The following is a 14,970-nucleotide window of genomic DNA, read 5'->3' as shown; positions in this document are numbered from 1 at the left end:
ACCCCTACTACAATTCGGTATAATGCTGACTTGTTCCCTTTTCCAAAGCTTTCATCAGAAGGACGTGCTGGCTTAGTTTGGTAAAAGTTTTTTAAACTCTTTATCTACTTTCTGTTACCTGTCTGCGCAGAGGGATTCGCTTTGTCAGCTTATGGACAGCGGGCTGGCTGCTGAAATCGGGCTTCTTGGTGGTGTTCTTCATGCGACACAGGATGACTGTCAGCACCATGCAGGCAATTAAGAAGACCCCTATGCAGTAAATTGCTATTTCCAGGTAGTCTGGAGATGTCGGATATTCTTTTTCTTTTTCAGGAGCTGGATTGGAAGTTTTTAGGAGGGAACAATCATGCCACAGAGTTAGCACACGGTACAAGCATAGTTCAGTACAGTGCTTGGAACAACTTGAAATGGTAAAATATCAGCAATTCTTGCAGTGACTGTGTGACATACAGAATACTGTGAATGTTTAGGCCATCTTGCAATCTGAGAGTAATTCCTCTTTCTAGATCACTGCTTTTGATTTCTCAGTTTGCCACTGAGTGTGAGCTTGTGCATGTATGTATACATACATAGACATATACATGTGTCTGCCTAGATAGGTAGATACATATACATTGAAATATGGGATGATCAGGCATAATTTTGGGGGAAAAGAAAAAACCGAAGTGTTCAAACTAGGCTCAGGTTCATTTTGTTGCTCAAGTCGAACTTCAAAAGCACTCTAATTCTTTTTAACCACATAAAGACACAATTAAAGATAAAATACTGAATTAGCTAGCCTAACAGGAAAGTGTCTAAATTCACAAACAGACGTTTGGGCTTGAGTCTGCATTGCCTGTTTATCCAAAATTTTCACTGGGATCTCAAAATACAGAGGGAAGGCAGGATGAATCGGTCCCTCATCATGTTTCTAAGCTCAGGTTAGGGGTTTCCAGAGAGTTTCAAGGACCCGGATGCCCAGCTGCTTAACTTGTCGCGGTTCATGCCAGGTGCCTAACTCCCCTGAGGTCCTTTGAAGAGCCCAGTGTCAAATTAAAAAGCATTACGCAAGCGAAAGCTGAATTGCTAGCAATACCTTAATTAATGAGTCCTCTGTCGTGAGGACTGCATATTTCGAGTAACCTCATCGCTGGTTACTAGTCTATGAGATTAGATTTTAGTGGGAGTGGTTCTACATAGCTGTTACTCTGATTGAAACCATTTTGAAATTATCTTCAAGACAGTTATATGTGCAAGCACTGTCCCTAATCCCTTATCTGGGATTCAACCCCCGGATAAACAGCATTCCACAGCAATCAGCGGTCACTCCGCAAGCAATGCACGTTCAAGCTGAAATTTTCTTGTGCCTCATTCTAGGCTTATAAAAATATTTCGTTCCAGAAAATCAGTTTAAAAAACGCTGTTCAAGCACTTGCAAAATGCAAACACTGCTAGCAGAAGCAAGCTCTACACAAGTACTGCTTTGCCTGCTTGGTGACAGACCACGCAGGCTCAGTGTTCACATAAGAGTGAGATGTAATAAAGTTGCCTTGTTCAATATATTTTAACAAAGGGTAAGAAATTATCTGCAAAACGTGGGAACATTCCACTCCCATCATATGAACCTCAGCAATATGCACATGCAGGTTTTGTACCTTTTACTTAGGATTAACAATCAATAAATGGTAAGCACAAGATGACCCAGCAAACCTCAGGTGGTTCATGTTTTTTTCAAAGGAACTCCTAAGGCAGCTGCCAACAGTTATAAATGAGAAAATTTGACTAGTGTCAAAACCAACTACGGTTACATCTTCTAACAGCTGATAACAATTTTCAGGCAATAAAGCACATTGATGTTTGTTTCTTTTAAGGACAGAAACATCATCAACCCCAGAACAGCAAGACATGCTTTGCAGTAAAAGCAAATGACTACTTGTTTTCTTAGAGCATGCAATGTTTAAAGATGCACGGAGCCGATTCCCAAGATATGGAAGGCACTGCTTCTGTACACGATCCATTGGCATTAAAATTAGAATTCCCGTAAGAGATTTGGATGATAGGTAAGAGTGAATTTAAGCACACTGAATAGCTCAGGTATTTTACCAAACCAGGACATGACTGTGGCCAAATTAGTCCCAAAGCTTCATAAGAAACTTTGAATTTCCTCCCCTTGAAAAGTTTACAATGATTAATGTGCTGATTTTCAGTTATCTCACTGACGTGCTAAGGAAATACAGTTCCTTAGCATTTCTGATGGATATTTAACAGATGTAAAAATATTTCAATTAAGTTCAATAGCCATTTCCCCCCTCCTTTTACGTTGTTAGGTTTTTGGAGTTGCAAAGGTGTGACAAAACTATTCATTGGCTTGAGACAACTGTGTTTAAAAAAAAAAAAAAAAATCATTGTAAAAGTCCTTTTCTGAGACAGAAGCGGTGCTAATTCTGCAGCAATCAACAAGGGGAAAAAAAAAGAGGAAAAACCACGGAAAGAGAGCAGTGTATACCTGGCAGAACTGTCAACCATGCAGTGTGAAAGGATATCCCAATAGAATTACCCGCCAAGCATGTATACTCCCCAGCATCCTCAAAAGTTACATTCCGTATATAGAGAACCTCAATTTCTTTGTCCGTGGTGTTAACACCGGCAGCCTAAAAAAAAACAAAAGAGGGAAGCAAGAGAAAAAGCTAGACATCGAGAGAATTCTTGTGGATAGGGAGATGGAGCCACAGGGCTTTGCACTTTGTAAAGGCAGAGGTGTAGAGATGCAAAGCTCCTTCCCCATCCACAATCCCTCATCCAAAAGGCGTTTACCAACAGGTCCCAGCTCACCTCAGAAAGTAATCAACACCCTTCACCAGACCTAAACTCACCACCTAAACATGCATGCAATCAAATAACATGGAAAAATTATCCCACAAAGCTTTTTTTTTTCCTTCTTTTTTTAATAAAAGAAAGTTGAAAGAAAAACAATGAGAAAACAAAGTAGGACAGAATGGGGGATCCTTCACTTGCAGTTACCTGTTTCAGAGGAATGAATTTACTATAAAAATGTACTCTGAAAGGATTAAAAGAAAAAAAAAGGCAAATTCTGCTCCAAAAGACAGAACTTAGTAGCTGTCTTAGGCAGTCTATGGTCCTTGCATCATCCACAGCACTACACTTCAATATTGTACGTTGTGCAGTGTTGCCAAATCTCGTTTTAATCTGAAGTTTCGTAATATTTGGTGGTTTGCTTAGAAGCACAGTGGAAGGTATCTCAGCTCTTGTTCAAAAAAGATCAGTTGTAGCTCTCGGAGATGTGGAGAAAAACTGGACCCCAAAGGTTCAAGAACCAGGAGATGGAAATAAAATATATTTCTCTAAATCTTAGAGACTGAAAAAAAAGTCTGGACGTTTTGGGTTTTTTTCTGGTCTCCTTCCAGACTTGCTAAATCTCTGGCTTGACAAGTCATTATGCACCAAACCAATCAGTGTATCAGTGATTACCCAAACTCATACAAATAGAGTAAATCTTAGACCTGGAACTTTCCAGCTGTCCCCAGATGGGTGCAGCAGGGCATCAGCGTCAAGGTCTCTATGATGGAGATTTAGAGAAATTACTGTTTGCTGCTTTTTGTCTCTGTTCCCTTCAAAAATGTTACACTGAAATACGTGATGAGGGAATAAACGGATTTTTACCAGACCATTTTTGAAGTGAATTTCGTTGTGAGCTGTAGTCACATTGTTGCCAGTCTTTATTGTTATTGATGGGTTATTACCCAGTTAAGAATGGGTGAATAACAACTGGAAAACCCTTCCACCCTGCACAGTCACAGGTGACGTGGGAAGTTTTAAGTGACTAAACTGACCTGCCTTATGCTTCAGTGGGTACTTATGTGAACATTTCATATATATAAAATATATATATACACACACATATGTATATATAAATATACACTAATTAGGTCATAATTATATTATTCAACAAGTACCCTACATGTGAACTGCAAAGTATGCAGAATTAACAACAAAACTGGACGTAAACACACAGACACAAAGACACCAAACACAAGAGAGAATAAAGATCAGCATCAGAAACCAGTGCTTATGGTACACACAGAATATTGTGGGAATTTTTCCATGGCTGCTGGTGTAATACCAGTTGCATCACCAAAGGAGGATTACACATATACCACAAGGCCAAAGAGTTATCCTACAAGCTGCCTGCAGTCTCCCAAAGCACCATTTTTTCCAGCTTCTACATCCAGCTTGCTTTAAAAAACATTGTTACCTTGAAGACTTGGCAGAACAGAGAGCCAGGCAGACTGGTTGGCCTCCCCTATATAATTGGAGACCTTACAAATATATTCTCCAGCGTCCGCCTCTGTCACATTGTACAGTGTCAGCACTTCAGCATTGGAACTATTTATCCCCGAATGCTAGAATAGACCAATAACACAGGAGAACAATGTCACTGCTGCCCAAAACGGACACCGATCTGTCTATGGTCCCACCACCAACGCGTCATAAGAATATGCCTTCCACTTCATACAGGTATCAGCGTCAAAACATTGAGGGTTTGGGGCTTGTTTGGGTTTTTTGTTGGGTTTTGGTTGCGTTTTGTTTTTTTTTTTTAATCCAAAGCATCAGACAAGGAGTTAGAAAACAGCAGCATGGGGGGAAAAAAGCACCTGGGCTGGTACACCGGCTGCGTGGAACAAGATGGTATAGAGCTGGCTGTCCTGCCTGCCAGTGCGCTGAGTTTTGGCAATGCCACCCGGCTCGGAAAACTTTGGGAGTTTCCTTGGTCAGGCTTGCTCAAAACGCCTGCCGGCAGGAATGACAGCACCAACACGCCGGCGAAAAACGGACATCTCTGCAGGCTCAGCATCCAGAGAAGCCAATCCTGCCAACAAGCTTTTGGCAGCAGGTGTCACGTTACTTTGAAATAAAGAGGCTGAAGAAACGTCAAAGAAATGGAGTAGATTGTCCCAGCTATGTTTTGGATGCGTTCTACCCATACATAAATGTCAATAATATTCTTTAAGAGGGTTTTCATTTTTTTCTGAATAAGTCATGCCTGAAACATTCAGAGATAAAGGAGTTCACGGAAGTAAAAAAGCAAAACAAGTGTCTATAAGCTGCACAATTAGCATGTAGACAATCAAATGTTGATCTAACTCATTATTTCATTTGTAATATAAACACTTCCAGTTTCAGAAGAAGTTCAGATCTCAAAATTCCTGGATTTACATCAAATAAATTCAGTGCTTTAAAGAAGTCATCACCATCGCTGGCATCTGTAAAGCCTCACCTTTAAAACCTGAAGATACGGCAGTCCATCTGGTCCGTATTTACTGCCATTCTTCTCTACATGTTTTATCCACTGAATATGAGGTTGAGCATCACTGTAGACTTTGCAGACAAACTCGACGTCACCTCCGACGACGGCAGAGGCATTTGCTGGAAGGCCAGCTTGGAGGATGGGCCTGTGCGGTGATCGCTCTGTTCGGGTGGGGAGGGGGAGCGAGAAGGAGCAAGAGCGAGAGAGAAATAAAGATGCATAAATAAGCAGAGCTGCCAAGAAAACTGTAAGTGAACTCGAGCCAAAAAGCCCTGTAAGCCTGTTGGCTGACTCCTCTGAAATAACACTGCAGCCAAAACGTATAACAAAAACTACAGTTCAAAGGAGATGACTTGAGCACTACACTTGTAATATATAGAATAACTATTTGGGGGGAGGGGAGAAACCGTGCTTAAAAACTTCTAAGCATTTTTCATAGTTCAACTCAGCAAGAATTAAGTACAATATCCTCCTTTTTCTTTTTTGAGCTATTGTAATACGTACATCTGGGTTTTACAACATTCTAATTGGACTAAACCTCCACAAATTAAGAAGAAAGATTATTGATTAATTTTAAAAACTGATTAATGTATTAAAATAAACCAAAGGGAATTTCTCAAAACTAGCAGCAGAAGTCTCAGCACTGAAACTCCTCACGCGGGATGCACATACCAGACAGCTCGACTTTTCAAAACGCTCTGACCAGTACTACCACGATAGCTGCTCTCTGCTTTACCCTCATCCAGCAGCAGAAATACCAGTTTGTTCTTATTCTGAGCAGGACGCAGGGAAATAAAGAGTTCTCTGGAAAACTGCAGTGTATTTAATGTGAGCCAACAGAGCCTTTAATCTATAGACTTGCTTAAATTTACGTCACTGAATATACCGAGTGTACCCTGTATCATCTGGGTGCCCAGAGAGCCACTGCAGCCAGCGGCCCCAGCCCAATTTTTGCAAAACATAGTCTTTGGGGAAAGCCTCGATGCCCTCAGCTGTGACGGCGAGGCAGCTTTCCATCACCCTCACTAAGCCCGACCTAATAGCTGCTAAAACCTTCTGGGTGGTGGGCAGTGCATGACCCAGCTCCCCAGCCCCCAGGACCACCAACAGCCTTTTTTGCTGGACAAGGCAAGTGGGCAAAGCATAAAAACTTTCTCTTATGTCATGTTTGAATGAGAAGTCCTCAAAATGACAGCCCTGGTTACCAAATAGCTTTATTATCGAGTGAGCGGGATGGACAACGCCACCCTCCCCAGAAAACCTTCAGAGAGCTGCAGTTTCATCAGCCGAGCTGGGAACTCACCACCTTCTTCACGCAAACTTAATTCCGTCCATTTCTTTTTATAAGAAAGTAAAGTTAATACTGACCTACATATACTTTCAACTTATGAATTAGAAGTGAAATGCCCATTGCCCATCCCCAGCCTGAGTTGAGTTGTCTGTTCTCCCCTTCTCCAGGAATTCTTTCGAAGATAAGTAAAAAACAGTGGACCTAAATATTTATTTTTAGAGGCTGTACACTGTGAAAGCTTTGCCCTTACGAGCCAAACCAACTGAATTTCAAATCAAGTGTTCCTTCTTAAACATACTAGTTTCCAATAAACTGTTTCACAAGCAAACATTGCGAGTATAATAGCAAATAATGATGCCCATGGAACAATGGGATCTTTTATACAGTCCAATATATTTGGCATGCAGCAAACATCTACTGGGAATTTATTCACTGAGGCTATGCTGGCAGCATACTACAAAGCAGCAGTCTTATTTTACTTGTGGCAAAAGTGCGTTTGTGTTGCAGTTATTAAATTATTCCATGGCTATGTGTGTCATTTTCAAAGATCTAGGAACGGTTTAATATTTTTTAATTTGTAAATTACAGTAGAAAATATAAATTACTATTTTACAGTTCTGGAGTGAACTTTTAGTTTCTCACCTTATACTAAATAAGCTCTAATTCCATCTCCCTCGCTCCTTCATTTGGGTACAAAAACAGCAAGCAAAAATCTCTCTTTAATAGAAACCTTACACCATCTTCCAAAACTTATTACAGCTGCCTTCAGTATAAAATGAAACCTTAGAGAATGTTATTTAAAATGTTTTTTAGAAGTCAGTAGGCCTCATGTTTCATTTCTCCACATCAGGGTTTGATTTCCTTTGTGACCTTATTCTCTGCCCTTAAACAAACCAGAGAATGAGACCTGAAACATCTTGGAAAAGTTCCTACTATGCCAGCATCAACACATGAAATGTGTTTAGTTTATCCCGATAGCCATCAATGATTTAATCTTTTATTGATGACGGTCAAACATTTCCTCTACCAAAAAAAGAGGAGGCAAAGCAAAGAAGTAAAAGCGAAGTTCATACATTCTTGGTCCCAAATTCCTTTAAAAAAAACTAAATAAAGTGCGTGCATATGTATAGGTGTATGTGTATAGCCACTTGTGAAATGTCTTCTCTAAGGGTAAATATGTTAAAAATAAACTTTAGTTGCCCTTCAACATATGGAGCGATGATTAGTGTTCGTCAACTCCCCCGCTTCAGCAGAAGGGAGTATTCCTATGCCCCCACAGGCAAACAGCACAGAAAAATATAGCCATCATGATGCAAATTCAGCAAGGTTTCCTGACAAACCTGGAGTCCAAGGACCGCAAGAAATACACTCGGTATTGGGGAAAATAACTAAATATGGAGAAATTTCCACTAATTACAAATGACGAAGTATAATTCTGTACAGTACCATTTTTTGGAAATAGTCATTTCAGGATTTTATCCTGTCTTTCCTATTTCTTTGCAAACAATGCACGTCTAAGGACACTGCTTAAGCATAGCTACTGTCAAAACCATCTTCGTAAATCTCACATCACTATTTAGCATTTAAAATACAAGCCATACACTTGTAACCAGGTATCATCACTCAAACGACTGGCTACACTAATATTAGATGGAAACGGTGTGCTCTTTTTTACTGAAGACTAGCAAAAGAGTCAAAGTTGCCTTTAAAAAAAAATAATCTTAAAGGTTGGTGAAACTAATTTTCATTAGCCTTACATAACCTAATAATTATAACCAGGATCATCACTAAACTATAGTGACCATATAAATCTCTAGTTATTGAACTCAGACAAACGGTATTTTCATACAAAACAAGTTGGCAACCAATCTCATAGCTCTGTAGCCCTACTGATTTCAATATTCCCCTTGCTTAATATTGAATTGAATCAGAACCTCAAGAAATAAATCTTTGCTACCTGACCACTGAAATTTCAGTGTTCCACTCTCATTGCTAACACATTTCAAAAAGAAGTCAACAGCATATGCTATAATACAGGAAATCACCCCGTAGATTAGCTGTCTTCAAGCATACTAAACAGTACATCATAAGGACCATAAAAAGTAGTAGATACTAATTTTATTACCATAAATATTAGTTACTTAGTGAACTACATACAGGATCTACAAGGTTTTTCATAGCCATGCCCTGCTTTCTCAAACACACCTTCCCGGTTCAACTGAAATGTTTCAGATGTTTAAAAGCAAATATAATGGGTATTTAAAAATTTTTTAAACTGAAAAATATTTTCCGTACACTGATCTGAAAGTAACTGAGCCAAACTGATAGTTACATATAAATCTCCATAGGTTACATTTCATTTTTATTCTAGTTCTTCCCAAAGTCTAACTTTATAATACTTTTTAAAGAGAAAGCATGCTTAATGCTGGATCCCAGCTTAAGAGACAGACACCAGCTGGCTTTCTCCAACTTGCAGTTTACACACAAAACCAACACCATCCCCATTTGAGAAGTCAATTATCTACAAAAGGCAGAGCGAAAATGATTGCTCACGTGAGGAATATCATAATCAATGTTACAAGCATCTAAATATTACACCACCGTAGAAGTGCCCAGGGCTTGAGCATTTCTGCTCAGAACTGCTTGAGCAATTCTGCTTGCTTATCTGTAGACAAACAGACTCACTATCTGAAAAGACAACTGACAAAGAGACCTGCCCAATGGCTTAGAAGAAACTGCCATTTAGCCTGTTAATGTTAAAACTTCAGAATACCATCCTCCAAGAGAGAAAACTGCAAAGAATCCGGGAAAGCTGGAAAATTCCAAGTTTCCGAAAAACTGGCGCAATGGAAGGAGCTGCCCAGGGAGCTCCCAGCCCTGCAGGACACCTCGAGTTGGGTGGGAGCCCATCCTGCCACAGAGGATGGAGGGAGAAGTGACTGGAAGGACTAGCTTGGAAATGACTACTGGAGCCTGCACCCTTCTCAAGGAGGTCCTGAGAATTATCTCTTTAAGAAGTTTAACTCCCTGGACAGGTGTTTCCTACAAAAAGCCCTCATCTCTCTCCCATCCTTGGCTTTATCTCCTCCAATATTTTTTTTTTTTTTTGCTGACCAGCTGCAGCCAACACAGAGGGCATCAGAGAGGAGAGAGACAGGAAAGTCACGATGCAGACATACGAGATGAAGACACTGGGGTACAGAGGTGGGCGACAGGGACCAAAAACCCAACTTTCACGGCCAACAGACCAGAAGATGCGGTCCCACCACTCCAGTCCTAGCGCGGGCCGCGCAGGGATGCAAAAACGGCGGGACGAGAGGCTGCGCGCCGAGCACGCCGGCGGAGGGAAGCCGTAGGGCAAGATTTGCCGCTGCCAGAGGCCCAAGTCGAGCGTATTGAGACTGAAAAAGCGGCTCTGCCGCTACTGGAGCGCCTTGGCAGGGAGAGGAGACAATAACCCCGGAAAGGGCGAGCGCTGGGTCCCATCCCGAGGCCAAGTCTCCTTAGCAACCTGGCTGTGCCAGGGGCTGAGAAGAGCTCTGGTAATTGTCTATCCAAGGCTCCTTGTCACCCTAGCACAGACAGTTCAGGACCTTTCATGGGAGCTAAAAGCCAGAACCAAAGCCCATTGAAGTCGGGGGGAAAACTCACATGGAATTCAATGGGCTTTGGATAAGGCATCTGATTCATTTCGGAAGGAAAATGAAAACTACTCTTATTTTCTCCTTTTGAATGTGCTTGTTTCCTCTCCTTGCAAATGTGTGATTCAAGTGCGGGATAGAAAAATAAAAGCTGAATGGCAATTGCAAGACCAGGCATGAGTTCTGGGGACAATGAAGAGATCCTCAATTAAGGGAGGGGGAGGAAGGGGAGAGGGAGAAAAAAGTTATCTAATTCTTTTCCACAATTTTTCATTAGGCACATTTATCAGAGTCTTTGACACCAGTTTTGAAATGCTACTGACTCCTAAGGAGTCGTCTTGACAGCTGCCACTGTGAAGTTACAGAGGGCTCCTTCAAATGATGCCTCTCAGTGCATCAGTAACCTTTCTGGATCGATAGCCCCTGGTACAGATTTTGTGTATACAGCCATCACTGAATAAAAAATGAAGCAGTTCCAGCTGTCTCTCTGCTTAAACGCAAACACGGACACGCCATGCCCTCTTCTTTACTTGCACTGGTCAGCACAGCACGTTCAGCTCTAGTTGCTTATTTTGCCTGGCTCCGAGCTTGGGAAGCCTTCAGCAGCAGCCTGGACCCCGTTCGCTGAAAACGCTGCCCATTCCCAACCACCTTCCTTCCAATCGTGCAACATCTGTTGCTTTGGAAAATGCTAATTATCCTGTAAATTATGGGTCTCAAAAGCATCCTACAGTATTTTAGGCCAGACTGTAATCACAGCCTCTTGCCTTGGCTTTGGCTCAGCATCCCAAACTTGCAAGATTGACTCTTCAGCTTCGGGGGGGGGGGGGGGGGGGGGGGGGGGGGGGGAAATCACAGCCTTTTCATCACACACTTGGACTGATATATTTCTCCCCTGTGTTTCATCCTCATGCGGTACACAGCCCTCTCCCACCATTTCCAATGAGCCATGTCCCTAACATGGAAGGTCCCAGAAGGCTGCCGAGGCCTGGGAGCAGCACTGCTGATAGAGGAACATGTTGCTACATGGCTCTGTCCCCGAATTAACTGCATATGTCCTCTCCTATCCAACACTGCGTCACGTCTGGGCATTCCCTTGGCAGATACTTTACAGACAGATGCATATCCACCTGACACATCCCTCGTGCCACCAACTGATCCACGGACAAGCCTCATGGAGTGGGATTCCTTTTGGGATTACCAAAACTGCTCCAACAGCAAATGCCGCAACTTCTCAGGTGACTTAACCGCTGCCTGGAGTTGACAGGATGGCGAAACCTCTCAGGTGTAGCTCCAGCTTCCCACGGGGCCAGTGCACCCTGTGCCGCCTCAAAGCTGAAATATCATTTCTCAGAAGTGGCACTAATGACCATTTCAGCCAGCTTGAGGGAACAACTCGGTCTACCTCTGTGAGCCGCTCTGTCTCTACGCTCAATTTTTGGCATCCCTGTTGAGACTGTACACTTACATACTATTATTGCTGGCTCTGATGATGTTTTTTGGTGGTGTGGATAGCTACCACTGCGTGAGGGCATTTACTAAAGCCACTGGGCCAACCCCAGGATATCAGTCCCTGAACACTACCTATTTGGGCTAAGTATCAAGCATTAAAAGAAAGATTAAATGTTTATCAATCCCTCACCGTTCAGCGAGTAAAGACCTTTCAAGTTTCTATCCTGCCCTAGCTGACAGCAAAGGAACCAGTTTGCAAGGAGAGACACAAGGATCACTGTCCTTCACGAAAGATCCCACCTACACAAGTTGCAAATCTGGCCTCGGTTCACAAGCACTCAGAGGCTGGATTAATTATTGCTCTCTGAATTAGAGAGCTCTTTTGAGGAGACTTCCAGCAGCAGGCAAGGCATGAGGAATTGCAACTCAAGAGTTCTCTATAAATCCAGCATTATCCAAGTTCGTACAAAGGACCTGATTTGAAACTATACTTGCTCCCCATACGCCTAGGTGGAGTGGCATAGGAGGGGTCTAAGCAAACAGATGTCAGAGTCCCCACAGGAATTTCCTCCTTCAAGGTAGCTTTCTACCCATGGGCCAAGCCAAACCTTTGCTTCCTTTCTCCAGCAACAAGCAATTGCTTTACGGAGGCCTGTGCTCTATGAAATGCTGGAAGGAAAACACTGCTAACTCCAGCATTTGCTCCATGGCGTGGAGAAGTAAGGTTCGGTGCTGGCTGCTCTTTCAAAAGATCAGGAGCCACTGAGCAGGTGTAGGCAAAAAGCCTCTACTAATTAATGTCATACACTGTATATACGTGAGCCAGGAGCTGAGCAGCTTCTACCAGCTGCACGTCAGTTTGGTTTCCTTTCTGCATAATATGAAGCGCTGCGTGTTGTTTATGGCCAATTCAGAAGTGCTGCTGAACTGTCATGTTCCATTTATACGTACATACATACACACCCTTCAAATCATCGCTTCCTAGGTAATTTATACACGCCAAGGTAGCATCCACAGCAAGTTAGAGACAACGCTCTTTTCCCAAACTCTGCAAAATCAGAAGATGTTTTAAGGCTACAAGGAATAACAAATCACTGTCATGGAACACTAAGAGATAAAGACCATCCCTGGCAAGAACGCCTGATAAAGAACAGGAGCCGTTCAGGCAGACTTATGGGTCAGACCAGCACTACCAGTGCTGATGAAATCATGCCTTATAAATTTTGCCATCTTTTATCAGTAGGCACTAGCCAACAAAGGTTCAGAATATTCAAAGTTCCTGTACAGCAGGAATCTCCACGTATAGCATTTCCTATCGGCCCAATGCTAGTGGAAGAAGTCACCTCAGTGGCCAAGAGCCCAACGGGCTATCGCTGGAGCTCCTGGCCCTCACAAGTGAACCCGGGGATCTGCTCCTGCAGACGGGAGTGAGGGCCTAACCTCCATAACCGCTTTCCAAACTCCCTTTGTCCTCAAACTTAGAAGCCTTTTCTATAAACCTGAGGCATTTCTTCCTCCTGCTGTGTCACATACTTCAGCATCGCTGACTACTGGGCCCAAACGTCCATCTCTGCTTTGGTTCGTGGACCAGTATCGGCAGTCGGCATGAAGTGAGACAGCAGGGAACCAGACTCCACATATTCCCTGCCGTCACTGAATACTTTCTCATAAAACTAAACATTTGAACACTGACAATTAAAGAATTTTAGTTCTAAAGATTAAAATTTCATCACAGACAGCAGAAGCAGACCCATTTGCTGCCCGTAGAAAAGCCTTTGACAACCTGTCCAACTTCCTTATGCCACCCAACCCCTCCTCCTTACCAAAGCCAGTCGAGTAAAAGGCAGTGCCTTTTTAAAACCTTTACAGAAACTAATCAGGTGTATTCAAACTCTTTGTCCTTGGCTTCACCACCTTCACCTCCGATTTGAAGTAATAGCACTGTTTCTCCAGCAGGCAAAGCTCCCACTGATGTTATCCCATCTGTCTCTTTGGATAGCTCTACAGCATGCTGTCCTATGTTCGTTTTAGCTAAAATTCATCTTTGCGTAACACCTTTACAGTGTAAGTTCATCTGCACAACTCTTTCTCATATGGCAGCAAGCTGGGCAAAAGAAAGCAAGCAAGACTGACTTATTTGGCTTGATACAGAGCCCGCTGATGTCAGTGAAAACAGTAGGGGGAAAAAAAAAAAAACCAAACTCACAATCAGAACTAGTTAAAAGCTATCCTTTCAAATCACATGTATATCAGAGGGTTAAAAGAGACGGGAACATCCAGCAAGCCCAGGGCTAAGGCAGGCAACGTGAACGCTCTTGTTTTAAAATGTGAAATTATCAACAGGGTTTTTAAGACCAGTTTGTCCTTAAAGCAAAGCCCTACTGTCAGGTTGACGCAGCATGGGTTTCATCAGCCCCACGGAGCAGAAAAAGTCATAGCAGCAAGAACTGTACAACACTAATCTTGGAGCTTACTTGCAGTATCCCTCACACAGTGCATGCATAAGCAAAAGCTTCATACATGTGTGAACAAAGAGGAGAGAGGCCTTATTTTAGCATGAACAGAACATGGGAAACAGAACAATGAGTAGCTGAAATTTTCATTGAAATTCTTTTCAGTGTACCCTAAAAGAAAAAGGCTTCAAGAGACTATGAAAAACAACTTGTGACTTCTCACAGACAAGTGGTAAAATTTTATTGTTCTGGCTGTTTCCAGAGACTGCATTAATTTTTACACACAGAGATACCATCCTTTGTACTGTGCAGAGCTCCCAGCACTCAGCTGCTTTATAACAACCAGACACAATGCTGGGGTCCAGCATCTTTGGACTGGGCTCTCCAGTAGGCTCTGCCAAAGGTTTACCGTATGCCTGGCAAACAGCATCTCTCCCACAGGGATGATGTCCTCTCCCAGCTGCAGTGGGTTTAACTCCCCAGTGCACCCAGTGATGCCATAAAGCACACAGTGGGAGTTATTATTGCTGTTGTTATTGTGACCTGACTGCATATTTTTCATCCTCCAAATTTCCTTTCCTGAAAACAGCTCTGCCTTTAAAGTAAAATGGAAAAGATTATGTAAACCTTTAAAAGCCCTCTTATATTTCTACACTTCTCCCCCTTTTCTTACACAGCACACTTGCTCTATTGAGCAACGCAGGTGTGAAATTATCGGAAGGACCGCAGTATTCCCCCTTCCCCAGCTAGACACGGCCAACCTGCTGGCTGACTGACCCTACCCGGCGTGCAGGCTCTCGGGGCAGGAGAGAAGCTCCAGCACCCAGA

At 42.6% G+C, this 14,970-nt stretch overlaps 1 protein-coding gene across 11 annotated transcripts in view; it reads right to left on the bottom strand.

Moving 5' to 3' along the window:
* FGFR2 (fibroblast growth factor receptor 2) overlaps positions 1-14,970 on the bottom strand; it is an 86,518-nt gene that overhangs the window by 27,429 nt on the left and 44,119 nt on the right. For 5 of the 11 annotated variants that reach the window (XM_030030287.1, XM_030030289.1, XM_030030290.2 and 2 more), the window contains 3 exons: positions 5,276-5,466; positions 4,253-4,400; positions 113-315 (listed from right to left, as the gene is read on the bottom strand). In XM_030030287.1, coding sequence (XP_029886147.1) covers positions 113-315; positions 4,253-4,400; positions 5,276-5,466 — 542 coding nt within the window. Of the gene's footprint in view, positions 1-112; positions 316-2,485; positions 2,631-4,252; positions 4,401-5,275; positions 5,467-14,970 lie in introns of all 11 variants that reach the window. The other 6 variants (XM_030030291.2, XM_030030293.2, XM_030030284.2 and 3 more) reach the window with 3 other exon arrangements.

This window comes from Aquila chrysaetos, chromosome 11 (genome assembly GCF_900496995.4).
Source record: "Aquila chrysaetos chrysaetos chromosome 11, bAquChr1.4, whole genome shotgun sequence".
NCBI classification, from domain to species: Eukaryota; Metazoa; Chordata; class Aves; order Accipitriformes; family Accipitridae; genus Aquila; species Aquila chrysaetos.
This window is presented reverse-complemented; position numbering and strand designations above follow the sequence as displayed.